This window comes from Heliangelus exortis, chromosome Z, assembly GCF_036169615.1.
Source record: "Heliangelus exortis chromosome Z, bHelExo1.hap1, whole genome shotgun sequence".
NCBI lineage: Eukaryota > Metazoa > Chordata > Aves > Apodiformes > Trochilidae > Heliangelus > Heliangelus exortis.
The window spans coordinates 48,870,895-48,898,364 of NC_092454.1; the positions used below are offsets into that span (position 1 = coordinate 48,870,895).

Sequence of the window (27,470 nt, forward strand, 5' to 3'; positions counted from 1 at the left end):
AAAGAAACAAGCCAAGATATGTATGAAATTAGTAATAACTAAGTTACCTACTGCTTTTAACAGGGGGAATGTCAGCTCTGTCAGAATCAAGTCTAGTGAAGCAGATTTCATCACAGCTAACACTTGCCCATTTAATGGGTGCTAAAATTTTGATAAATTAAAAAATAGATTTCATGCTTCCTTATCAAATTTTATCATACCCAATACATGATAGTAAAATACCATAGCACACATTTGGTGTAAAGCATACTCTGGAACTCAAATAACTAATTTCTACAAGTCACAGTAGTAAACACAAGAACAACTGTTTGCAGAAAAACTTTGGTTTTTTGGACTACATCTTTATATACTGTGAGATGCCTCACAGGTGCTTTAGATTTTTAATGAACTACTGAAGGATCAAAATGTGAAAGATAATTCAATAGGTGTTAAATGAATTCATGCTGTATGGAAGGACAGTAAAAGACTCAGACACCAATTGTGCCAAGACCATAAGATTAGGTCTGCTCTCCTGTGCTTATCCTCTGCAGAGAGGTAGCTTCCAGATCAGCAGGCGAGCCCCTTGTAAACTTCTCATTAAGTCAACTGCATAGAGAAAATTGTGCACCAATTGTCATGTTAGAGTGAATTAATGAAATTCAAGACTGAGGAAACGCAAAATTGCAGAAAGTAAAATCAAAGGTTTGAATCATCTCACGTCCCTGCTACAATACTTACAGCAGAGTGGAGTGGCTGCAAAAGTATCACACAGGGCTCAGTGGACAGTATTTCAAAGCAAACAGATCAGCTAGTTACTGTCTGACCCCAGAGGTTATAACTTTGAGAAGCCCTCAACAGTGCCATCTGCCATCCTCAAGAGGACCGATGATGTTACTGTCATCTATGGTGCCCAAGTCCCAGGGCCAACCACTCCACCTGGTCTGAAAACCTCCTGGAAAATCCTGAAAAACCTCCATGGTCTGAAAACCATATATCCTCTTTATGAAGAGTCAAGTCTCTAGCAGCAAGTCACAGATACATACACAGCTCAGATAGATCTCTCATAGTTCAGTAACTGTACACAACCACCCACAGATTCCCCAGCTGTCATTTACCTGTAATACCAGAATGAGCTGAAAAAGTTCGATGGAAAATGCCAAGTCCTGCCTGGCCCACTGATGTGGGAACTAAGCAGTCTTCAAAAGGAGGAACCATATTGCAAGAAACATCATGTGGTACATTCTTCTGAGTGTCAGCATAATGCGGAGGGTAGGAAGTCTGAAGCTGTCCATAAAAATCTGTAACAAGGAGAAGAAAGTGGTCAGTAAAGTGGTCACCTGGATGAAGATAAAAGGGATAGATAGCATGTGGCTGTGAGAATGATAAAAAGCTCAATTGCAGGAGCACCAGGACATCAATTATTTTTCATCAATAAAGCAGATTTGATATGAAGCTCACTAATACTTCCTTCAGCTGATACTAATTCCAAGCACAATCTGTTTTATGGACACCCTGACTGCAGCATTCCAGGCACTGACTGGCTGGAAGCTGATATTTTTCAGGAAATTTCTCCCTTGCGTCTCAACTGATACTCTCTAGATTTCACACTGAACCAGTGCCTGAAAAATCTAAGAAATTGGCTAATTCAAAGTAAAGGAAGATTACCCAAGTAAGGTCTGAATAAAATCTGAGGATCTGTTACTGATGGCAAGACAGCTGGCTAATAGTGGGGACATGCATATAAGGGCTGAGTCAAATGAGAGACAGTGTCAAATGCCTTACTGAAATCCAGGTAAACTATGTCTACTGCTCTGCCATCATCCATCCACCTGGTTACATCCTCATAGAAGGCAATCGGGTTGGTCAGACATGACTTCCCCTTAGTGAAGCCATGTTGACTGCTCCTGACAAGGTTCTTGTCCTTAATGTGCTTGGAGACAGCACCAAGAATGAGTTGCTCCAACCAGGGCAACTAGTTTGTAGACACCTGGATCCTCTTTCTTGCCTTTCTTGCAGACTGGAGTGATGTTTGCTTTCCTCCAGTCCTCAGGCACCTCTCCTGTTCCCAGTGACTTACCAAAGATGATGGAGATCAGCACAGCAATGACATCCACCACTTTCCTCAGCACCCCTGGGTGCATCCCATCAGGACCGTGGATTTATGGATGTCCAGGCTCATTAAGTGATCCTTAACCCAGCCCTCATCAACCAAGGCAAACTCACCCTTTACCCTGACTTCCTCAGCAGCCTTAGGGGCCTGGGGCTCCTGAGGATCCTCCAGCTGTATACACAGAGGCAAAGAAGGTGCTCAGCAGTTCTGCCTCCTTTGTATCCTCTATCACCAGGGCACCCACCTCATTCAGCACTGGGCTACATTGCTTCCAGTGTGAGTTTTATCTGCTATGTATTTGAAGAAGCCCTTCCTGTTGTCCTTAACCTCTCTCATAAGGTTTAATTCCAAGGAGGCTTTAGCTTTCCTAGCTGCTTTTATGCATTCTCGGACAACAGTCTCATATTCCTCCCAAGTGGCCATCCCTTCTTTCCACAATCTATAGGTTCTCTTCTTCCATTTAAGTTTACCTAGCAGTTCCCTGTTGAACCACACTGGTCTCCTAGTTCCCTTTCTTGATTTCCTTCCCATTGGGATGCACCAGTCTTGAGCTCAGAAGTGATCCTTGAATGTTAGCTCCTTCATCTTCTAGTACCCTGTCCCATAGGATTTCCCTATGGGGAAATTGTTTGAAGTGTTTCCAGTGTCTCAAGTTTATTTTAGAGACACTGCTGTCAATAGAAAAAGCTGACTTGCAGGGCTTCTCTCCTCTAACCAGTCTAGTTAAACAACATCTATATGGCAGTGTCCTTCCAGCTGTATTTTCTTTTAGCACAGATAGATCAATAAAAAAATACAAAACAACATAACAAAACAATAAGAAAACCTTCCAGAAACCCTGTAACAGCAACACCAGGGAAAAAATGGGGGATGAGGGATTGAAAAACATCTTTTAATGTTTAAAAACTTTTAACTGCATTAAACCTTTTTACTGCAGATACTGGCTTACAAGTCAGTATGTTTACTTGAATGACTCCCCTTTGCTTAAGCATTTGTTTACTCCCTTCTATAAAAAAAGGAAAACCTTTTTACTTTAAGTGATGTTCACAACTTTGACTTAGAGAGCAGTTAGTACTAGGATGGAATAAGGAATCCTAATCTGGATAGCTGCAGAGACAGCCAGCTCATCCTTCCACATGTTCAACAGTTAACCTCAGTACACCCATAATATGTAGTTATGACAGTGTATTTATTCTAGACATTCAGCTTTCATGCCTGGGATCCACTGATGCCCCTGAGTATTAACAAACCATGAGAAGTAAGCAAATTAGTTGACAGTATTAAAATCTGATCTCCCCCCCTCGAAGTAATGGGATGTTTAGGTGAGTAGTATATGTCAAAAGGATTTTGGATACCATTTAACAGTTCAGAAAGGACTAAGGAGATAGAGGACAGAATACTGTAAGGAGACTATCATTTAATGGGGAGCACGTAACATAAAGTCACAACCTATCGCTATTCAGAAGGGACATATCTAAATATCTCGGGTATTATGTGATACATGAACATGTACAGTTGGCCTAATTGCTCATTACTTGTGATATGAAATGCCTTGCATGGGGCATTTAGTTTTGACTCATGAATCAAAAGGATTTTTAAAATTAAAATTGTATATTATATAATATATAAAACATTATAACATATAATGCATTATACATGTTATAATATATTATATATTATGCAATATATATCTTTCCTAGATACGCATCCTTCTCATGATTCAGTGTCATAAATATCCATCTTATGAAATGGAGATCCATAAACAAGAAAGAGCAGAACAGTCTACATCACTCTTCCTCTCAGTTATTTAGCAGTATTCTAATGTCTTTGTCTATGCCTGCATAGTGTAAAAGTCTTTGAAGTGAGGCCCAAAATACAGCAAAATCTCCTAACTTGGCATCAGGATCTTTATTCACACGATACCATGCCCGAGATAATTACACTGCCACTGCATGTAGGATAACATTAAACCATATGCCGTTCAGGGCCTACACCTTGACCATAGCTTGCCCCTCATTCAAGACTCAGTGTTAAGAGAACTACCTGTATCACCAGTTTTCTGTGTTTTCACGCAGCACTGGAAAAATAAAAAAGGCAAACAGGCTAGCTAACAAAGTTCCAGAAATGGAGTATTTTTTCTCAGGACTTCAACTCGGGATTTCATGATTTGCTCTTTCATTGAACTAAGTAAAACATGCACAAGGTCATAACAGTTCTGTTTCTTTGAGTCAGTACACTATAGCCAAGATTTATGATGTCAAGATGCAGAATAAACAGGTATTTTTCTGGCATGATACTGATTTGCAGTTGTTTATTTTTTTTTTTCCTCAGGAAAGTGAAATGTTTTTAAATCTTATTTGTGATTAAAAGACAACTGTTAGCAGTAGAGCTGCTTGTACAGATGCAGTGGTATAGCTATAGGTTTGCTGTATATTTGTACATATTTAATTATTTTTCCTTTTTTATCATTACTGTTTCACTAAAGCTGTGTAGTTTAGTTTCCAACCCATAAGTCTCTCTTCCTTATTCTCCTTTTTTATCAGGAAAGGAGATTAATAGAGAGCATCACATTCAGTAAATTGCTGGCCAAATGTTAAACTGTGGCATTGACTCTTTATTAGAAGCACAAGAAGCTTGCTTACTGTGGAGGAGGATATTCTGTTCCTGTTGTTTTCTTTCCTACCTCATGCATCTCTTCTGATTTGTCTCAACCTATAACTTATTTTTGCAGCTGTAGATGCTTGTGTCTTCAGGTACCTGCTGAGATACTGGTACATGCTCTTGGCTGAAAAGACTCACCAATAAAATACATGTCCTGGGGCAATTGTTACAGATTTAAGGATTCATATACTGTCTTCTATTCTGCCTAAAAACATATAATGGTGCAGTGGCATACAAAAAAATGATGTTAAGTTGGGAAGTCACTTCCTGCAATAAAAGACGCTACGATTTAATGAAAGGATAAGAAGAGCTTCATTTCTGCATCTCAGTGAATCGCCTAACATCATCACTTCCAAGCATCTCATGCAGCAAAAGAAATTGTGAGTTTCACAAGAGGAAGGAGAGGGATATTTAGTCTATTATATAAAATTATCCAAAGTAATAAAAAACCCTCCCTGAAATTACTTTGTGTCTGATACTCAAAATTACTCTGAACAAATAATAAAATCTAAACTGTAGACAATATATTTTTTTAAAAGTATTTTGCAACAGAAGTATCTATCAGATATGATGGTTGCCAGTCTTGGATCTCCTACATACTTTATTTCTAGAAGATTGTACTCTGAAATCTCCGAGAGGTTTCAAGATGCTCAAGCTTCCAGTACGGGAGTCTATTTAGAACTTTTGGGCAATGAAACTCCTCATGTTAAAGTGGAACTTTGTATGTTCTAGCTTATACCCATTATTCCTTGTCCTATTACTGGGCACCACTGAAAAAAGATTGACTCCTTCTTCTTGATAATCCCTCCCTCAGATTTTTATATGCATTAATTAATCAGACTCTGTCTCAGCTTTCTTTTCTTGAGGCTAAACAGCCCCAGTTCTCTCAGTTGTTCAAGTCCCTTAATCACCCTCATAACCCTCCACTGGACTCTCTCCAGTAGATCCCTGTCTCTCTTGAACTAGGGAGCCCAAAACTGGATACAGTATTCCAGTGTGGTCTCACCAGGGCAGAGCAGAGGGGGAGGAGAACGTCCCTCAATCTGCTGGACACACTTTTCTTAGTGCACCCCAGGATACCATTGGCCATCTTGGCCACAAAGCCATATTGCTGTCATGTGATCCTAAAAGCAAGTGGGTGGTAAAGTCACCCATGCACTCAAATACATTTTTTGTTGCAGGCAGGAAGACTGTGTACCTTCCTAGAATATGAGTTCTTGCCAAATATTCAGAAAAAAGTGAATTCAGTAAAATGTACTGTACTGCGGAACTAGGAAGGCTAACCGGTTCCCTTCGTGCTCCATATGCTAAAAATTTATTGGACTTGTTCTGGCATGTCTTTGCATGTGTCATTTGACAATAAACAGTATATTTCACCCTGTATTACACTGCCCAACAATAGCTGTTTACATTCATTGGTAAATTTAATGTTCTTTTAGTAATAATCAGGCTGTACAAGGTTACCAGTTCCTGGAAAAAAAACATCTGGCCCAGATCCTGTTCACATGTGGTCAAGTATGGCAAGACAGAAAGAGTGGTGAAGCATTGTGACAGGTTGCCCAGGGAGGTGGTGGAGTCACTGTCCTTTGGAGTGGTAAAAAAATGGGTAGATGTGGATCTTCAGGAGAAGACTTAGTGGTTAAGGTGGTGTAGGACTGACTGTTGGACTCAAGTACCTTGAAGGTCTTTCCAACCATGATTATTCTATGATTCTATGAGTAAAACAGGACTGTCACCCACCTTTCTCTCCTTCACACCCTTGAACATGACTGCAGTGCCCTGTCCCATCCCCATGCTAGAGGGACTGCTTCCATTGGTAGAAAAATATAAAGGAAATCTTGAGTTTCTCAATATATGTCATCGGCAATAAAGGTTCTTCTTTCTTACCTTGGACATGGAGGCTATTTGTTTGACAAGAAGGGTTTGCTTCTGGCTGGTATGTCTTTATAGGCATTCCTGCAGCCTGTTGAAGGTGAGGAGACTGCTGAGTCTGTCTCTGCATCATAGGATGTGGAACTGAAATTCTCTGGGGGCTAATTTGGTGAGGAGAAAGAGCTGGAGCAGTAAACCTAGGAGTACAGAAACACAAAACTGTAAAATCCCCAATAGATAAGCCCTAGGGATTGTTTCTACTTTATGTAGATCACTCAAATATTTATAAGATTGCATAGACAAGGGACTTCCAAAAGAAAAAGTGTGAAGTCCACTAGAAGATATATTTTTAAATGGTGACCTATCACTAAACTTGACAACTAGGAAATGATAAGACTGAAATTCACCCTTAACATGGTAAAGTTTCAGCTTCTGTGTGTGCGTTTAAGTTTTAACAGGAGGAGACAGCTCATAGAGGACTTGATTTTGGAGGCACTGCCAGCTATCCCATTGGAAAGCTTTGGCATCAATGCTGTCTGTCAATAAACAGCTGTCCTACCGCACTGGAAGGAGTAGTCAGTTCTGCTTGTTGAACACTGAGGAGTTAAGATATTAGGTTCAGGTTTCAGGTTCTGTGAACTCTTCTGTGTTACATACAGAAAAAATATTTTAAATATTTTGGAAGTAAACACTCTGAGATCAACATAATGTATATAAAGTCAAGTGCTTGATTCCTTCCAGTTGGGCAGAGTCTGACCACATAAAAATGTTCATCTGGACTGAAAGTACAAACTTACAAGACAAGCAGAGGAGAACCATTTAGCCTGAACTTGGTGGTTCAAGTGCCACTGAGGTTCATCACTTCCTTAGTATGTTTTGCACAGCTTTGTCACCACTGGCACTACAAGGATACACACTACTTTGAGGATTTTACACAAGGGTTCTACTGACTCTGCAAATTTAACTCTTACCTACATTTCCTTTTAGTTGTATGAGTCTGCTCAAGTCTCACAAGCCTGAGTCTGCTGTTCAAAATGGAAGGGGCACATGTCTGGACCCCAGAGTCACCAAAAGCAGCCAGGCCAGGTTGGGTTGCAGGAGTGAGTGCTGGTCAGGCAGCCCTTCCTCTGAAATGACCCCGGGCACGTGCAGCGCATCAGAGACTGCACAGCATGGGCAGAACAAGTGCCCTGCTTGCACCCCTAAATCCCACAGTCCTCTTAAGTACGAGAATGGGATAAACAGGATAATTCACACCTTTCAAAGACGCTGTCTCTGGCACTTTTTATACTGAAGTGTTGGTTTGTTCAGTTCACATCTTCACAGCTATTGTACCACCCATGAAGGGGTGTAAAAGCAGCCTACCTGCCGGGTCCCTAGGTGAGTGGACTGTATTAGACTAAAGATGCAGGATTTGCGTTGGTTTTACTTTTATACATTTGCCTTAATTTGTACTGTATGTTCTGTTATCAAACCAACACTGCTTGGAACCTTTCATTTTAATCCGAAGCAATTCCATGTATGGGAATTAGCACTTAAAGAATGTATACAGATAAAATAGGAGACAGAAGTGTACCACACTAGCTTTTTATTATTGGTATTCTGTAGAGTACTGCGGTATCCTGAGGTCTGTAACACATTCGAGGACTTAATGAGTTAAGCCTTACTCTGAACGTTATCTGCTACAGTCCTGTGCCAGTAACTGCCTCAGAAATTGGCTAATGAGAAGATTACACTCTTTTATCATGAACTTCACATGTGTTATAGCTACTGTGCTGTCCCATCATGCTCTGGCAAATGTTGGATAGGGACGTTTAAAAATTCATGCACTGGAGAGAAAACTATACTGGGAAGGAAAAGCCTCTGATCAGAGAGCATGGTCAGCTCCCAAGTTTGCACAGAGGGCTAGAGCCAGGGCAAAAGAAGCTCACAACTGTGTGGCCAGGCGTGGGGACAAATGAAATGGGATATTAAATAGCAGACTGGTGTACAAAAGAAGTTTGTATTTAGCAGCATAAAGTAAATCCTGACTACATATCCAGATTTCAAACTAGTAAACTAAAAATCATGTCATTGTCTGTTGGTCTACATACAATGTCAGTTAAAAAACCAAAACAAAACAAAAAACCAAAAACCAAAAACCAAACCAAAAAAAAAAAAAAAAAAAACAAAAACCAAACCCAAAAAATCACAAAAAAACCAAAAAGCCAAAGCCTGCTCTCTGCAGAAATTCTTAGTATTGGGAGAATATTGATGGAATATGACTCTCCTACAACAAATAAACAGAAATATGAATCTCAGAGTGCCCTTGCTTTAAGATATGGCTGGGGTCTTCAGAAATTTAGTGTCCCAGCCAGTATGACTTTCCTTGATTGAGGCATTGTTGGAGATCAAGAGGAGACTGGAGGAAGTCCTTGAAACAGAGATGGATGGAAAGTCCCCTGCTGAGGCTGGGATAACAAAATCACTTTCACCTCTCCTTCCACCAGTAAATCCCAGAGCAATGGTTATCCAGGGGCTACCATGAGCAACTTTCTGCATGCCAACAAGTCAGTTTCCACCCATCCCAGCAGCTCTGAAGGCAGTCCTGCCCCAGGATCAGTGTGAAAAACAGGGACTGGTCTTACCTCTCTGAGTCTGCAGCTGAGAGAAGAGGTAACTGGGGGGGAGGATGAGGATGGAGAGGACTACCCTGTATGTTATGTCCTGGGGAGGGAAGGCTGCTGGGGTGGGACAAGGACACTGCCCCTGCTGCTGTTCCACTTCCACTTGTCTGTGTGCTGGTGAACAGGGCTGCTGAAAGCAGAAGAAGAGAAATAACCCTCATCAGGCCAGTGATAGCATTGATAACCAACCAAATATTATGGGTAACACTTCCCCTAAAGCTGCAGTCCTGATTCTTAGCAACTAAATGGATTTTCTGAAGTTTTGTTTTCTGTCCAAAGAGAAGAAAGACAAAAAAACCCAAACCCCCCAACCAAACAACCAACATAAAAAAACCCTCTAAACCATCTTTGCTGCTCCCAAATTATAATTTCATAAAACCACGAATTACAAAGCTGCCCTCCTTCTCCTAGGAATTTTGTCTAAATAAGGCTGCAAATGTTGTAGAATAGCTTTCTGTTGTAGAAAAGGTGGCAAATACTCCCTACTTAGTTTATTTTTGGAGCTCACGAACAGAAAGCACAGTTTCATAAGCAGTGAAACACTTTCTACATTGTCTCTTCATCAGTAAAAATCCTGAATTTCTTGAAGAGGTCAACCCAAACTACAATAGTGCTATTATTTCCCCTTAACTCTCCAGTAATGCGTACAAAAATTTTAAACTAGCATCAGCAGTTTCATAAGGTCACTTTTACATCCATTCCAAATGAAGAAAGGTTCTGGATGATTAAGTAAAAACCAGTATTTCCTCCAAATGGCCTAGTTAGTTGACCCCAAAGCCTGTAATGTCATTTTCAGAAGGTCTTTAAATGAGGCAGTCAGAAGGTAAGAAAAGCACTGATTACCTAAGCCTTCAGAAAATTGAGTTACTCAATTATTTTTACTGACATCTGTATTAGGTAGTTTATGTCGATTTTGAATGGCAGACAAGTACATGATATTAAATATTTTATGAACCCCAAGAACAAAGCAAATGGTCTATCTACAACATGAAAATGATCTCTCACTGTTTGATTGTAATTTCTTCCTCTTTATAAAGAAGGCCTAGTTTACTTCTCAGGCAACTATTTTATAAGTTGTGCTTGCAGATTTCTTGTCCAGGCTGCACAAGTTCCTGCAGCACTGCCCAAGACCTGGTGACTCGGTGGATGGTTGGACTCTGTTATCTCAGAGGTCTTTTCCAACTGTGATCACACCATGATTTTGTCACTGTCCCTGGAAAAAGGTTATCTGCAGACAAGTACAGGAACACATCTGTACTTTCTCTGAACTAAAGCAACCTAAAGCCCACTGTAAGATTCACCATCGTAGCAGTATCTGCTACTGTAGTACCTTTTGGGTAGGTTTCCAAGCAATTTCCCTTTTCTGATGGAGAAAAGATCACAGCATAAAGATCTAATTACAGTAGGGACTAGAGGGACAAGTAGGGTATTCAAGGAAGAAAAAGCATACATATTAGCTGCAAAAACATATTATTGTACATAGAGTAAGTTAAATGATCACAGCATGGCAGAAGAGATGTGGGCTCACACATTGTCTTGTTATTAAGTCTTCAAGAGCAGCATCATACTTAATGGTGTAAGAGACCATTAACACCTGCAGGCAGTGCAACACTTCTTTTGACAGTGCAGCTTCTGCTGCAGCGATGCTGCGCTGACCTCATCCCTGGAAGTGTTCAAGAAGGGTTTAGATGTGGCACTTCAGGATATGGTTTAGTGGTTGTGGATTAGCTAGTAGTTGGATTACAGCTGGACTTGATGATCTCAAAGGTCTTTTCAAACTTTAATGGTTCCATGAGTCTACAAAAAGCACAATCCATGGACACCCAGTGAAGTGAAATAACAATGCTGGCAGCTGCTTCCCAGTGCAAATACTACTATTAAAATTACTATTAAAACCTCCTAGTAAAGACAGGGCATTGGCTCAAGCTACTGCCTGAATCTTATAAATATCAGTTGAAGAAAAATATTTTCAGCCATTGGCTGTCAACAGACTTATGGCAATCCACAAATATTGTCATTGACAGGTCATTTCCCAAGCAGAGCTAAACTTAAGAGACTGACAGAAAACTCTGGACACTAGTTAAGAAACTTCTAGATAACCTGACCACTTTGTACAAAATCACATAGAATCTTTCAACTATCTAGTACAATACCTGGTGCAACTGGCCATTCCCTCCCGTTCTATCATATTTACCTGGGAGAAGAGGACAACACCCAGCTCACTGCAAGCTCCTTTGAGGTAGAGAGCAATAAGGTCTCCTCTCACTCTCCCCTTCTCCAAACAGATCAATCATGATTCCCTCAGCCTCTCCTCATAGAACTTGCTCTTCAGACCCTTCAACAGCTTGGTTGCCCTTCTCTGAACTCAGTCCAGCCCCTCCATGTCCTTTTTGTTGTGAGGGTCCCAGAACTGAACACAGCATTCAAGGTGCAGCCTCACCAGAGTACAGGGGCACCATCAATTCCCTCCTCCTGATCCTTATATAAAACCCAGGATGCTGTTGGCCTTCTTGGCCAGCTGGGCACACCACTGGCTCATATTCATCCGGGTGTTGACCAACATCCCCAGGTCCTTTTCCTTTGGGCAGCTTTCCAGACACTCCTCCTCAAGCCTGTAGCATTGCATGGGGTTGTTGTGACCAAAATGCAGGACCTGGGACTTGGCCTTGTTAAATCTCATACAATTGGCCTCGGACCATCAATTCAACCTGTCCAGATCCCTCTGCAGAGTCTTGCTATCCTCAGGCAGACCAACCATCCCACCCAACTTTTTCTTGGAATCTGTGTGCATAGCAAGTTTTTCTAATAGTTTAGCTGTTAGATGCAAGTTGCTTGTTTAAAGTGATGGCAGGAAGTAGCTACACAAAGGAATAATCTTTCCAGTGCCTGATTGCATTAAACACCTGACTGAACGGCATGAAACTGAAAAAATACTCAAGGGAACCAGCATGTTCACCGACTCCAACATACCACCCACAGAAAGATGCATAATGAACCTTCCTAAAACAAGTTTCTTCTCGCTACTGGTACAAGAGAAAGTAAAACACTTTGAGTAATTTTTAAAAGATTCAGACATTATGAAAAAAATATCAGAGTCAGAATAAAAATATTGGAGCTAGTTTATAGGTAGTTGAAGACCTATGATAAAAATGGTAAGATCATGCTTTCTAAAAACCTCTGGATTGCTACCAAAAAGCCTATAATATAAATAAGAAAATATCTGAGTTTTAAATTTTGTAATGTTCTTTGTACACGATAAATATTTTCTAGTCTACATAGGCTGATTATTAGTTGAGAAAGGTTGCTACAGTGGAAACTCCAGTTTCCAGTTAATTGCAAAATTAAGAAATAATTAAATCCCTGAAGCAACAAAAGCGGGACCTGGACTGGGATTTAAAGTTATCCCTGCTGTGTCATCTTTACATCTCATCCCTGCCTTTCAAGACAGATTCTTCTCTTACAGTGAACAAGTTGTCTCATCATGAAGAAAGGAACTATAAGTGGTGCAGTTACTTTCTTGCTTACAAGGTCTGTACTGACTCATGAGTAATTGTTCTTCACAATGTAAATCCAACCATTACGCCAATTTTTGAAGAACCATTAAGTCATCTTAAATGGAAAATATAAATCCAGAAGTAAAACTGGTGAATAGAAGGACAATCATGCACTTGACATGCTTTAATAATAGCATTTGTTTGATCTGAAGTGGAGTAGTGTGTGACATACAGTAACTATTTATAAATGAATGATGAATTCTGGTTTATTCTTTGGTACAAAATGATCCAGGTTTTAACCAAGCACAATAAAAATAAAGGTTTTTTTAATTGCAATTTTTATAATATCTCAGCCTTAGGGATTCTAGTCTGCACTATATGATATTAAAAAATTAAAGGCACTTAAGATGCAGCTGTCTGCTTCTGACATTCCTTACGTGTTTCTAATAGATTACTTTCAAACATTTATTATGTAAATCTCTTAGGAGAGGAGAAAACCTGCCTTTGCTTTAAATGTGCATACATTATAAGAAAAATAACCTTCAAGTGAGAAAAGTTTCATTTAACAGCATTGCCAGAATGGAAATCTGTTCCTGTTTCTACTTGAAATGTATCCCAGATGTATCTTAGCTAATATTCTGTCCCTAACAGTTCACAGGATCACAGAATGCGAGGGGCTGGAAAGGACCTCGAGAGATCATTGAGTCCAACCTCTCTGCCAGGGCAGGATCACCTGAAGGAGGTCACACAGGATTGCATCCAGGTGGGTCCTGAACATCTCCAGAGGAGACTCCACTACCTCACAGGGCAGCCTCTTCCAGTGCTCTGTCACTCTCACAGTGAAAAAGTTTTTCCTTGTATTTACATGGAATCTCCTATGCCCCAGCTTGCACCCCTTACCCCTTCTCCTTTCACTGGACAGCACCGAGCACTGGTTCCATCGTCTTGACCCTCACCCTTTACACATTTATAAGTATTGAGGTTGCCCCTCAGTCTCCTCTTCTCCAAGCTAAAGAGAACCAGCTTCCTCAGCCTTCACATATTCTATTTTTCAGGAAAGCCTTGAAGTTTTTCTTCATATTTAGGACAAATGTTCTATTCAGAGAAGTTTGAAGGGTAGCTTCTCTAAGGCAGAACCATTAAGCTTCCATATATTTTGCTCTTCTCTCCTTGGTGCATGCATAATTCTCATGTTGACATTTCAGTAAAATAATTCAATCCCTGTTGGATTTATGCCACTTATTCACACAGTCTATTATCATGTAGCAGCTTTGAAGAGTAGTTAACAAAACAATTAATTTCATCTTGATTGGGTGGTTCATGGATTCACATCCACCTGACAGAATACATACAGTTAACTGAGGTGGAGCAACATGAGTGACTAAAAATTTGTCAAGTTAGAGATAGCTATGAACACATGTATAGGAAAGCCCATATATTGCCCATAGATAAATTAATTCTGCTAGAAGTATGTTAATACTATAAAAATGGCTATACAACAGGAAGCAGTGCCAAGGAAAAAACAAACAAATGTTTATATCAAATAATTTCTGCAGCTAGTAATGCCAAGTATAGAAAGACAAGGCATGAATGAGATTACAAAATGTAAAGCCACAGTCTCAGAAGCAGTCTGTGGGACATCATGACTACAGACAGTTGCCAGCTAGGGGCTGGCTGGAGGCAATATCTTTCATCCACTTAGGATCATGACAAGTCATGGAGCAGCAGTTTGTTCATGACACTGTCAGCCTAGGTTTGGATTGACCCAGCAGGTGGAGCTGACATTTAATCACAGTCTGGAAGCTAGACTGGTAAAAGAGCTGAGTTTTCCAGAACAGGTTTCCAGTGGAAATCTCCTATAAGAATGTCCTCAATTTCTGAAAACCTGCCCTCATCTCATCTAACACACTGTTTCCACCTAGCTTCCATCCTGTCTAGGGACTTGAAAGGAAAAGGAAAAACTGGGTCTCTCTCAGTCTTGCCTATTGCACTGGACAATGCCAGTAAATAATTTTTTAAATCTCAGTATTCCTCACTACCAACTCCCTCTCAAAGTACAGTATAAAAGAAGCAACTGAATTTTCAGGTAATTTCAAAATTTCTGAACCCTTCAAGTAACAGATGCCCTACATAACTCATACTCAGACTGAGGCTTTTAAAATTTAACAGGATACACGTAATACCAAACATTTCAAAAGTTAGGATACAGTCAATCGTAGCTTTACATTTCCAATTTCTTTTCACCTAAAATTACATAATCTCCAACTAGTGTGTAGCTCACAACAGTCTTGCCAAAAAAATTGCATAGAACTGGCAAGTTTACAGGCCTTAGTAAAATAAAGTAATTTATTCAAGTAGCCAATTCACATCATGTCATTTTTAGCACCGCAACCTTCACTTCCTACATCTGGTTCTCAATTAAAAGTTGAACAAGATGGTGTTATGCATCCTGCATGAAAGTTGAAATAGGTATCTCTACAACTACTAAAATATTACATTTTAAAGTGCCCATCATTGTCTTGAGCTTTGAAATGTGTTACTGCTTGTAACTTGTCAAATGTTTCAAATTTAGCTGAAATGCGAATAACAATTGCACATTCAACCAGGTATGACAGAGTTATGTATTTTAATATGAAAATCTCAGGTACTTTACTGAAACAATTAAAAAGGATAATCACATTTGTAGCATAAATGTGTCTATTGGCATACTTACAGTCTAACATGAGAAGTCATAATGCAGCAATTAAGTTTATCAATGTAGATCTACAGGGAAGTGGTCTTTTGATTGGTAAAATACAATTTGTTCTGCCTCCCCTCGAGAAAGGTGAAAAAATCTGTTCAAAATCTTTTTATATTACTTTGCAGGTTCTATCTTTCTCATGAGACCGAGTTTAGACTACATCCTACTCTGCACAATCATCGTTAATCTTAAGTAAGCAGTAATATATAGCAGGCTGTTTATTTGTCTTTTTCTATACCTGGATAAATATTGTGAGCTGGGCCTGGGGAGCATCCCATGGTACTATCTGCAGCATCATTTGGTGATGGGGATGGCTGGAGGGGCTGGATTGCAAGGTAGTCGTTCAGGATGTCCTGGGCAAGCTCTGAGCTCGATCGCAACTGAAACACAGGAGATAAAAATGCAGAAATTATTATAGCAAGGACCACCAAAAAAAGAAAGAAAGGAAAAAAAAATCACACTGGAAAATTATAATGAAAAAATGTTGAGGGGTTAGAGAAAGAAATGGAACCTGGTTCATATCCTTCCATTGTAATAGGCATTTTTTGAATCTGAGGAAGGAAACTCCTCCAGATGCTTAACAAGTGTGTTGTGCTCATGACAAAGGCTGCTCGTAAAGACAGGACCTCGGGCAGGTATGTTCTCTTGTCATATGTTGTAAAAGAGAAAAGTGTCCCAATCCGTGGACAATGGAGATTTATAAAATATCTCACGTTTTATATCAGCAGGGGGGTACTATAAAAAACCCAAAGACTTCCCTGCTGGCATGGTGCCTTCAACTGGCTCATTGAATGACCAGAAAGGCAAAGGTGCTGCTGGCAGTAGAAATGAGGGACTAGGAGCAAGCAGCCAGGAGTGGTCAGGATGGAAATGGTACCACTTTATATGTACCAAAGTTGCCTCGAGACCACATTGCTAAAGTGACTAGGACTGTATCTATTTCACATTATGGCTGAAATGTTCTGAAAGTGAGTACTCTACCACTGCCATTAATCCCAGCTGCATGCATGGCCACTTGTCTGGTACCTGATCCATCAACAGGAAATTTTGGTTATCTGACTGGTCCAGCAGTAAACAATTAAGAAAAAAATTCTTAAGAAGTTTTCCTTTGAATTAAATTGCATGGAGTCACACCCTGAGGCTATAATCCCATAAAAGAACAAACAAACAAACAAACCCCAAACAAACAACAACAACAAGGAAAATAATAAATAACCCAGAACCAAAATAAGGGAGAAAGCCTACTGCAGCCCCCTGGCACAAGGCTGTCCTGGTTGCAATGGAACTGCAGATAAGGTTTCTGGCAGATGGATGGTGCTGCAGGTTGCTGGGAATCATAGATGGAACTGAGGCTTCTCCTCTCTGATGCCATGAAAAGTGGGCAGGTAACAGTAACCAGAGCTTAACCTAGCTGCTCTAACAAACTTCTAGGGGGAGGAAGAGCAACAACAAAAGAAATTTCTGTCCATTCTATACTCAGAAATTAAGAAAAAGCAGGGAAAGATTGTGAGTGCAACTGTGAGAAAACTCCTTACTGTGCCCCAAGATGCTGGTAATCATTCAAACTGCTTCAGATGATATTTATTAGTACAAAAATATTGCAAGAGGGTGGAAAGTTGGCCTTTCACACCATAAACATGTGAGGTAGGATGCCTCTAGTAGAGCTACATGCAACTTATGGCAACTATGCACACACTGCATGCTGTAGATTATTGCTTCTCTTAAAACTTAAGTGAGTCACTATTAAGTTCAAATCCCCCAAAAATTCCTTTGTGAGGTATATTTATTATTCCAGAACTTGTTACTCTAGAATTCTGTAGAGAGAGGGTAAACTGAGTGGGAAAAGGGATGGAGTAAGGGAGAAATACCCCGACAAATGCATGTAATTTAATATCCATATTTACAACCTGTAAAAAATCCAAATATTTCTTCCAGTGTCGCAGGTATGCGTGTCTGCTATTATGCCCTAATTATTCTGGTTTTACTGATATCACTAATAATGTGGGTATTTTCATAAAAATAAGTGCATGGGAAATTAAATACCAGATATATCCAGACTCACATTCTTCCCAGTTAAATTATTAATGACCATTATGTCACTTTAAATGTCTAGGGAATCTATTGTGAAAATAGAGTTAGAAACTGTTCAACATTTTATGATCAGAGATCATTCATATGGATGAAACAGAGAGCAGAATAAGGAAAGAAGAGCTAAATATTTACACATCAGTTACATGTATTAAATAACAGCAACAGCCTATTTAACACATTTTTCTATTTTTCTGTATTTACTATCTGTTCAGGATATTTGCTTTGTATTTGCCCAATAGTCAATGCTTACAAAAAACAACAAAATCCAAAACCAATAACAGAAAATCAAAACCAGTAAAACAAACACTGAGAGATTCTAAATCTGTACACTGGTTATTATTGATTCATATTTACAACCACAAGGGCTACAAGTATAGATTTATAAACTTGCACACATAAATATGCATTGCATATTACAATACATAATTTTAGAATGACACTATATGTATTTAACATACATATAATGAAATATCCTGAGATGGAGGTGGGTGTGACACTAATTTGTGTAACTGCAGACACCAATGCTAATTCCAGTTTCCACAAGAAATACTACCACGGGTCTTCTATAAAGTCTCACCAGACTAATAGATGCTGTCAATATCTTCATAGTCCTTGACTGCAGGATGTGTATATGAGTGGCTTTTTAAGAGTAACTACTGTGACAGCATCAGAAACAGTACAGAGCATGGGGCAGAGGAACCTCTTTTCTACTCTGCTGCTTAGCAGAGCAGGACCATGAATGGGTAACCTTGCTTAAGCAGAAAGGGCCATTATATCACAGCTGCTTTTCCAGAACTTCTGGAAAATCCCATTCCCCACCATTACTGTTTTCCCTTGGGAGAGACAGAAACCATGCTTTGGTACTGGGTACTCCTTCTGACACAACCTAAAGCTCACCCTCTGAACCTTTCCTCCGTATGAATCAGCCTGTACCTCTAACAGGTCTCGCACAAGTTGTGGTCTTTTGGGAACAAAACACACCACAAAAAAAAAAACAGACAATGGTTCCAGCATGGCTGATTAAAGCATCGATTTCTTCTGTAAAGACATGCAGGGTAAAAAATGCTCAAATATTTTTGCATAATTCATAGAAAACCTATAAGAAGTTTTAACTAAAACCAGTGTTCTAAATTTTGTCAAAAGCAGGGAAATCTGTTGTTTTTGTTACCATGTGATGAAACACAGAACAATCAACAAAAAGACAGATAATCCTAAAAACTAGAAGATAAATCAATCACTCATTAGATCCCTAAAATTTTACCTTCAGTTTAAAAAGCTGTAAAAGAGAAATAATAATTGACCAGACCTAAATGCTGCAGTCTGTGCCTTGCTTTGTTTTAAACACAATGCATTTATTTTCCAGAGTAGACTGCAGACTTATTAACCAGCCATAAAGGGCAGCTGACACTCTCTTTGACTTCTGTTTCAATCAAATCCCATCACAGATTTCCCAGCATCCTACCTGCAACACGTTTCAACCATGATTACCTTGCTTCCCCCATGATCACTCAGCTGAGCACCACGACAACCCCACTGGGACTGAAAACTTGCCAATCTCTTTTTGAGAATTATAAAGTTGGAAAGCTACCTTGCTGAATGATTAATTCGGGACTTCACAATTTTGCCATGCTGAAAACAGACGCCTTCTCTGTGCTGTAATGTAGCCTACATTTAGGGCTCACCAAGATGCAAGTCAACTAACAATTTCCATGCATGAATTGTATTCCCTCTAAATAATAGATTTTCAGGTTTTATCAGCTCAGTTGTAAGGCAGACTTCTGAAGTTTTGTGTGAGGAAATCAAAAACATTCCCACTATCACAATGTGGCATTTTTTTCTAATATACAAAACAAATCACTGTCGGTCATGATTTAAAATTGCTTTACTTCTGTGACAATCAGCTAATGTTTATTGGCTTTCAGAACAAAGGATGGAAATTCTACTCCTGTACATTTTAGATATGATTAAATAATTACCTGAGATTAAATTATACAAGCAGGAGTAATAGAAGGCAGTTCTCAGTTTTCTTTTTTGTTATAGTTATGTTCAAGTGCAAAGATGTGCTGTTGATTTGATGCATAACATAATTCAAGAGAATTAGTGTATTCAAAAGAAAATTCCTTTATTAATTGTTTTTATGAGATCAATATTTTTTTGTACAATCTGGATAGTTTCTTCATCATTATTCCTGCTCAATAGACATTCGAAAACATTAAGGAAAATGTAACACATACGTGTTAATGAGTATGTTTAGTCAGAAGAGAATTAGCTCAGGATTTCTGAAATATTGTTAGTTTGCTTTCAAACAGCACAAAATGTATATGAGTAGCTTCAAAATCTGCCTGTATATACTCAGATTATTGCTAGTAATTTTTCATCAAAGTCCAGACTCCTCCAGCCCTTCACACATGCTAATTACATCATTGAGTCACAGCATTTTAAATTTTGCTTTCATGAAAGCAGGCTTAATGGACTGTTTGTATATTGCACACCTAGGAGAGTATTTTCATGTGTAAAGAGACGTTGGTTAAAGTCAGTTTTGACACAGGTTAGATCTGTGTATGCCATGTCTAAAACAAGCAAAAAGACATTCAATATTTCATGAAGAGGAATTGTTTTACATTAACTGCAATAGCTTTATAAATGTGTTTTTGTTCTCATTATAAAGCCAAGGAAGTCTTTCTCTTATTCATATAGTCTGTGTATTAAGTTTACTAAGTGCTATTTGTCAAGTAATGAACAAGCCAGCTGTCTTCCACTCATTTTCACTGTCTGTAAGTTAAATTGGCACTGGGGGAGGGATCCATGACCTGTCTACACAAAGCTACATATTTTACTAGTTTTTCTCAAGTAGCTAGAATTTAATTTTACTTACATGGTTACAGTAAAATTGTGTCCTGCTAGCACCATAACGTTGGCAGTACACAGACGCGACACTTGAAAATTACAAGTTCAGGATGGAGCCACCCTATGTGAAAGTGTTTACTCATATTACAGGCTTGCTTGCTAGGTCACACCTTTACTCTTGCAGATCAGCTTCAAAGCCCTGTGATTTCTTGCACAGCACTAAACTTTTTTGACAACAGACAAGAAAAGTTTGCCCTGGCTAAGTGTCCTAATTCTTGCCTCTGGAAGATTCAAGTATCTTGGTGCAAAGAAGCAATGCAGACAAAAGAACTTCCTTAATAAACTGTTTCCAGTGAGGAATATGGGCAGGATTTCTAGATAGCCATAGCATTCAGCATGCCACTATTTGTCTACTAAAGGTTTCAGATACTCATGCACGCTATTTTGATCTGCTACTTCATTCTGTTTCAGTTAAATGTTTGTTCAGGAATACAGAATAAAAAATCAGGTTAAATTAGCCTGTCTGCACACTACAGATCACAAAAATCACAGAATGTTTAGGACTGGAAGGGAACTCGAGAGGTCATTGAGTCAACCTCCCTGCCAGAGCAGGATCACCTAGTGTAGGTCACAAAGGAATGCAAACATGTGGGTTTTTAATATCTCCAGAGATATTCACTGGGCAGCCTGTTAGGTTCTAAACAAGAAATAGTTATTTTTGTTCTTCTCAAAGATTTGCTACAAACATTTGAGTTCAATGCTTTGTGACCTAGCATAAATCAGGAAAAGATACAAAAAATATTCTTCAGCCTCTTGCATTAAAAATAAAAAGTACTTGGAATATACACAATCAGCCAACTTTGTTAACTTTCAAATCAGGAAGATATTCTGATTTGAAAGTAGAACTATGAGAGGAGAACACTATTAGATTAAGAAGGGTGACACTGAAATTAATTCTACCTGTATTGCCTGTAGAAAAGTGAGTTTTCTTCTGATTGATATTATTCTTATATGAGAAATAGTTTGGTTTATTTCCAGCATCACTGCCCTTCTTTGGACTCTCTCCAGCACCTTGATGTCCTTTTTGCAGTAAGGGGCCCAGAACTGAACACAGCACTCAAGGTGCAGCCTCACCAGTGCTGAGTACAGAGGCACCATCACTTCCCTTCTGCTGGGCACACTATACCTGGTACAAGCCAGGATGCTGATGGCCACCTGAGCACAATGCTTGCTCATATTCAGTCAGCTGTTGATAAACACCCCCAGGTCCTTTTACCCTGGGCAGCTTTCCAGCCACTCTCGCACAGGCCTGTAACATTGCACGGGGTTGTTGTGACACAAGTGCAGGACCCAGCACCTGGTTCTGTTGAACCTCATACAACTGGCCTTGGCCCATCAACCCAGCCTGTCCTAAGCCCTCTGCAGAGCCTTCCTACCCTCAAGCAGATCAAAACTCCTCCCCGATTTAGTGTCATCTGCAAACTCGATCTGCACTCGATCCCCTCATCCATACCATTGAATAAGATATTAAAAGGAACCTGTCCCATCTGAGCCCTGGGAAACACCACTTGTGACCAGTCATTTTACTGGATTTTACTCCATTCACCATAGCTCTTTGGACCCAGTCATCCAGGAAGTTTTTTTACCCAGTGAAACATACGCATGTCCAAGCCATGAGCAGACAATTTCTCCAAGAGAATTCTATGAGAAATATGTCAAAGGCTTTACTAAAGTCTAGGAAGACAACATACACAGCCTTTCCCTCACCCACTTAGAAGGTCTTGATGAGTACTTCTGCTAGGTCCCTCAGTACCCTTGGGTGGACCCCATCCAGCTCCATAAACCTGTGTCAGTGGTGCAGCAGGCCATTGACCATTTCCCCTTGATTATGGGGGCTTCACTCTGCTTCCTGCCCCTGTCTTCAAGTTCAGGGGGCTGGGTACCCTGGGAACAACTGGGCTTGCTAATAAAAGTAGAGGCAAAGAAGGCATTAAGTACGTCAGCCTCTTTCTCATCCTTTGTCACTATATTTTCTCCAACATCCAAGAGTGGATGGAGATTCTCCTTAGCCCTCCCTTAGTTGTATATGCATTTGTAGAAACATATTTTACTGCCTTTTACTGCATTAGCCAGGTTAACTTCTAGTTGGGCTTGGCCCTTCTAATTTTATTCCTGCACAATGTCACAGCATCTTTGTTGTCCTCTTGAGTTGCTTGCCCCTTTTTCCAAAGCTCATAAACTGTTTTTTCTCTTCTGAGTTCTAACAGAAGCTCTCTTTCTGCCAGACCAATCTTCTTCCTTGCTGGCTCATCTTCTGGCAGATAATACTATGTCCTTGAAGAATGTCCTGTGACTTCCAGGACTCCTAAGGCTCCTAAAGAAAGAAGGGCTCCTTTTGTCTGAAGTCCACCTTCACGCATATATTGTGGCAGGGCAGTGAAGACAAACAAATACAGAAAAAATGGGTTTGCTATGAACCCCATTTTATTTGTTTGCTATCAAAAATGAAACTAAAGAATACAAAATGCTATGCACACCAGCTGAATGCTGTTTACAGGGTTTTGAGACAATCTGTACTATTTTTTATTTGCCCTGTGTGCAAATGTAACAATGATGACAGCACTTAATGCCTTGGGTGAACATTTCAACATAGCACGATGCTGAAGCTCACAGGAGTAGAAACTTAGGGCAGAAACCACGTGCAGGCACCATGATATGAAACAGCAAATGTTAACAACAGAGAGAACCAACACACTCCTGCTCGTAAGAACTGCCACAGCTGCCAGAGCACCATGAAAACCATAGTGGGAGGGTTTGCTATTTCTTCCTCACTGGAGAGCAGAGCTCTACATACACTGCTAGCAGTGCAGAGCCCAGCCCCATGCTGGAGCTTCCTTGTGAGGTACAACCTGTGCATCCCACCACAGTGCACATCACTGCCACCGCAGCAGCCAGGGGGTGGTCAGCCCCACACAGCCCCCCCATTTCTTTCAGTTTGTTTTCCTGTTTCTCACTGCCCATGCTCAAAACCATTGGTCATTTGTGCTATCAAAAGGTTTTTAAAAAAAAAAATAAATTGTGTTATAAAATTCCTTAAATGCTGCTGCCCATTCCTAATCCTGTTTTGTCAACATCCCTTTCAGGAAAAATCGGTGCATGCCATGGTGTCTGATTTATATTTCATTTTGAAAACAGGAAGTAAATGGATTAAAGTTAGTGATTAAAACACTTACTCTTCACTGCATTTTTTCTGCAGAACAGTTTCTTCGTTGTCATGGGCACTGCTCATTGACCCTTTGCCCCTGAATTCACTTCTTTTTGCATTCGTGACGTCTTTTAAACAGACTCCATAGAGAACAAATGAGGGAAAATATCCTCATGCTCAACTGCTCTCAAAGCAAGCAAAAGATTTGCCTCCTTTTCAATCCATTCTCTTCCTTTTGCAGTTTCAAAAGCGAAATCTGAACTAAGAGTATGAACAAGGCCAAGTAAAACCTGAAAGATGCAGAAGCAAACAGGGCTCATAATGTAGGATCTGACTGCTCCCCACGAGGCACGTGTTCACAGAGCACTTTCTCCAGACTAATAGTCACACAATGGACAATGTCACTGGCAACTAGCTTAGTGCCTGAATAACCTGCTGAAATACCAATGATGTAATGTTCTAAACCTCCGTGGCTTGCTTTCTCCTCATAAATTAAACATTTTGTGTTAGAAAAAATAGAAAAAAAAATTATTTTATTTCCTGCAAGAAACAGATTGTGTTGCTTGCCTAACAAAAAAAGCCTAGTCCAAATACTGAGAAATGGGAGGAAATGAAAGGAAAATATAGTAGAAAGTTGCAAAATTAAATAAACCAAAGGTACTAGTTAGATAAAATCACCATACAAAGTGAGCAATCCAGAAGTATGCAGCACTGTAAGAAGTCAGAGCTTTGTATTATTTTGATGAGAGAACAGTGTATTTGCTAACATGAATACAAAATACAAAAGCAGACACTCTCTCAAAGCTTTATAGAAAATTCCAAATTAACTTGTAATAAAACCACTTGCTTCCAGAGAAATACTGTTCCATAGTGGGATATCATGTCTTTAAGCACTTATTTTTTTCCTATTTCTTGTCATGTGCTCATTGCAAGACAGAGAAGTTTGTATACATAAGAGATAAGAGGGATCTATGAGACAAAATATAAAAGACATATAAAATCATCAGGCTTCAGAAAAATTCAGTTATTGAGATCTCCCTCTGAAGGTGGAGATTTTATGTCCCCTTTTTGCTAATACAGGGTTTGCAAAGTGGCAGAAGAGCAGCATCTGCAGGATCATTACCAGCTGTGAAATGTGGCCTCTGTAAAACCCCCTCCAGTTCAGATGGGAATTCTGGTTGAGGTCAGCACAGGCCACTCTACAAGGCAGTCCCAGGGATTGCTTTGTCCAGGTGACCTATGTTCTTATTTCATTATTTCCAACATGCTCCATACACAGCATGGGCTGCTCTGCTTTACTCAGCCCATGCTACAATCTGAGGTAGGAGCGGATGCAGCTGAAGGAGTTAACAAAGCCAGTTTCATCTCAGCAGTGCAGTGTAGCACCTTTTTAGCTTATTCCAATCAGGAAAGTATTCCATAAACTTCCAGCCATTGCTACCTGATTGGTTTTTGAAAGAACAATATAAACAACAAGGAAAAAATTCTGAAAAAATAAGGATTAAAGAGATTCTGATTTCCTGTTCTTTCTTCCTCAACACAGTAACAATTGAAAATTTCTCCTTCCAACCATATATTACAGGAACAATCTTGGCAGAGTTCATCTTTACTGGGAGGATGTTTTGACAACTACTCAAAAGCCACCAATCAGTCATCATTTTGCAATTGATCAATATGTGTCAAAAAGGACAATTACTAGGCAAATTTTAACCAATTTGGAAGTCTGTGCAAAATTCCCTTATCTCCTGAGTTCTCAACCACCCCTTTCATTCCTTAGTGATTTGACAGATGTTCCATATAGATACAATTAAAAAAGAATGTCCACCAAGTGTAGACAACTTTCAGAAATGTCCTTTGGGCTGCCTTTTACAGAGCCATGCCTCTATAATATTTGCTTTCTGGAAGACACAGTATAAAAATTCTGTGCCAGGAAAACAGACATAATTGCTATGTTAGTACTGGAGTAAGTACAAATAAAATAAATAAACAAGGAGCAAAATATAGTTAAGACTAAACAGTGTGCACTTCAGCTTATCCAAGCTCCTTTGCATAGTATTGAAAACTCCAGTAGAGACCTGGGAGTATCACTCACTACGCTACACATCTCCTGAGGTGTTAAGGTATCTGGCCGGCTGAATCCATGCATCCATTCCTCAAGATGCATTTTCATGAGCTAAGAAGATGCAGGTCTCCAGGAAACTGACAGCTTTTGGATGCAATTGTCAGGTAAGCATTCAGCATCTCAAAGTTTGTCTGTATAAAGTATCTGATCCATAATTAATTTATGCAGTGACATCAAAGACAATCTGGGCACTGTTAAAACTGCCAGAGAATCAAAGAATGGTCAGATGAAAGATTATGTTTCTTAGTATAAACTGTCTTTCCGTTCAAGGTTCAGACTAAGACTTTTACATTCCTTTTAGGTGGTCCTGTTTATCTTAACTGTTCAAATTATCTTGTCCTTTTTTCCACAAAGATGAAGTTAACGAGTTATATCCTTATCTGCTACAGTCTCCTTTATCAATTGGAAACAATGCTTTAATTTTTATTTTTTTTTTGGAAGAACACGCTGGTTAAAAGAACTATTATACACGACAACACTTTTTCACTGGTATAATTATGGATAAAATTAAAACATATCTAAAAGCACAAACACTGCATTATCCAGATGATAAAGTAGATGTTACTAAAATTATCTTCTCCTTACCAAACAGCTGTATGAAATTAAAGAAAACTTCTGTCTTTTTCAAAAATTACCTCTAATTTGTTTGAAAATTACTTTCTTTTTTTAAAAAAGAAAGCCTTTAAAAAAGGCATTACATGTTGCATACATTCATGCAGATATTCACTGCAATATCTACACAAAGCCAATGGAGGCCCACTTCATTCACAGGGGGTCTTACACTATAGTACTTAGAAGTCAATTTAACATTTTCTTTAAGTTTAGAAATACAGACTCCTTCAGCAAGATCACTGCAGAAATAGCAAAATGTTTTTCATGGTATTCTTGTATGATAAAAAATATTCTTGTAAATGTACAAGGTTGAGTGCTATATTTTACAACCATTGTATCTTGGTGAAGACCATAAGAGTAGTACTTACCTTCCATATTGGTTCCAATTTACTGGATATGTAACAGTGAAGGCTCTAGATTTTGTTTATACTATCTTGCCTAGTTTAATTTTCAGCAATAATAATAACTTCAATAATAATACTTAAAAATTTAAAAAGCTAAGGATTCATATTTTTGAATTCAGTACCATCAATTTGTAGATGAGAGAAATGTACTGCTTACTGAAAACATAAAGTAAGTGTTTTCTGAAAGGGAAAACAAGCTTACTTGGGTCAAGTAGTGCCCTATTTTTAACTTGAGTCAGTCACTGAATGACTCAAGGAACAGAACTACTCAGCCCTGTTGAAGATACCAACGCAAAACTCTATACTTAAGCCTTCCTTATTAAAGCTGTTCTACCAGTAAGATCTACAGCATCTAATAGGCATAATGATTCACCCTGACTTCATGTAAGAGTCTGTCTATACTCAGAACAAAAAGTACCAGCACATAAATGGTTTTCCGGTTTCATGAAGTCAGAAAATAGTGCTGGTGTCTTGTAAGTAATATGCAGAATATCTGAAGCAAATACCTGCCTCACTCATAATTCTGTTTTTCTAACCTTTCTTCTGAACCTCTGCACTGCCTCAAAGCAAGCCAAGTCACTATATTGTTTTATCTAGTATTTGAAAGAAAAAACAAAATAGCTATTTCAACCTGTGAACTTTTCATCCTTGTCCTTTCCTTCCAAAA

At 39.2% G+C, this 27,470-nt stretch overlaps 1 protein-coding gene and 1 long non-coding RNA gene across 2 annotated transcripts in view; one reads left to right on the forward strand and one right to left on the reverse strand.

The window, feature by feature from the left end:
* LOC139790087 (uncharacterized) overlaps nt 1-27,470 on the forward strand; it is a 226,186-nt gene that overhangs the window by 93,915 nt on the left and 104,801 nt on the right. The gene's annotated exons all lie outside the window — the stretch shown is intronic.
* The window catches only part of GLIS3 (GLIS family zinc finger 3), a 138,348-nt gene that overhangs the window by 1,161 nt on the left and 109,717 nt on the right, over nt 1-27,470 (reverse strand). The window contains 4 exon segments of the mRNA XM_071731370.1: nt 1,095-1,277; nt 6,638-6,819; nt 9,250-9,418; nt 15,761-15,902. Coding sequence (XP_071587471.1) covers nt 1,095-1,277; nt 6,638-6,819; nt 9,250-9,418; nt 15,761-15,902 — 676 coding nt within the window.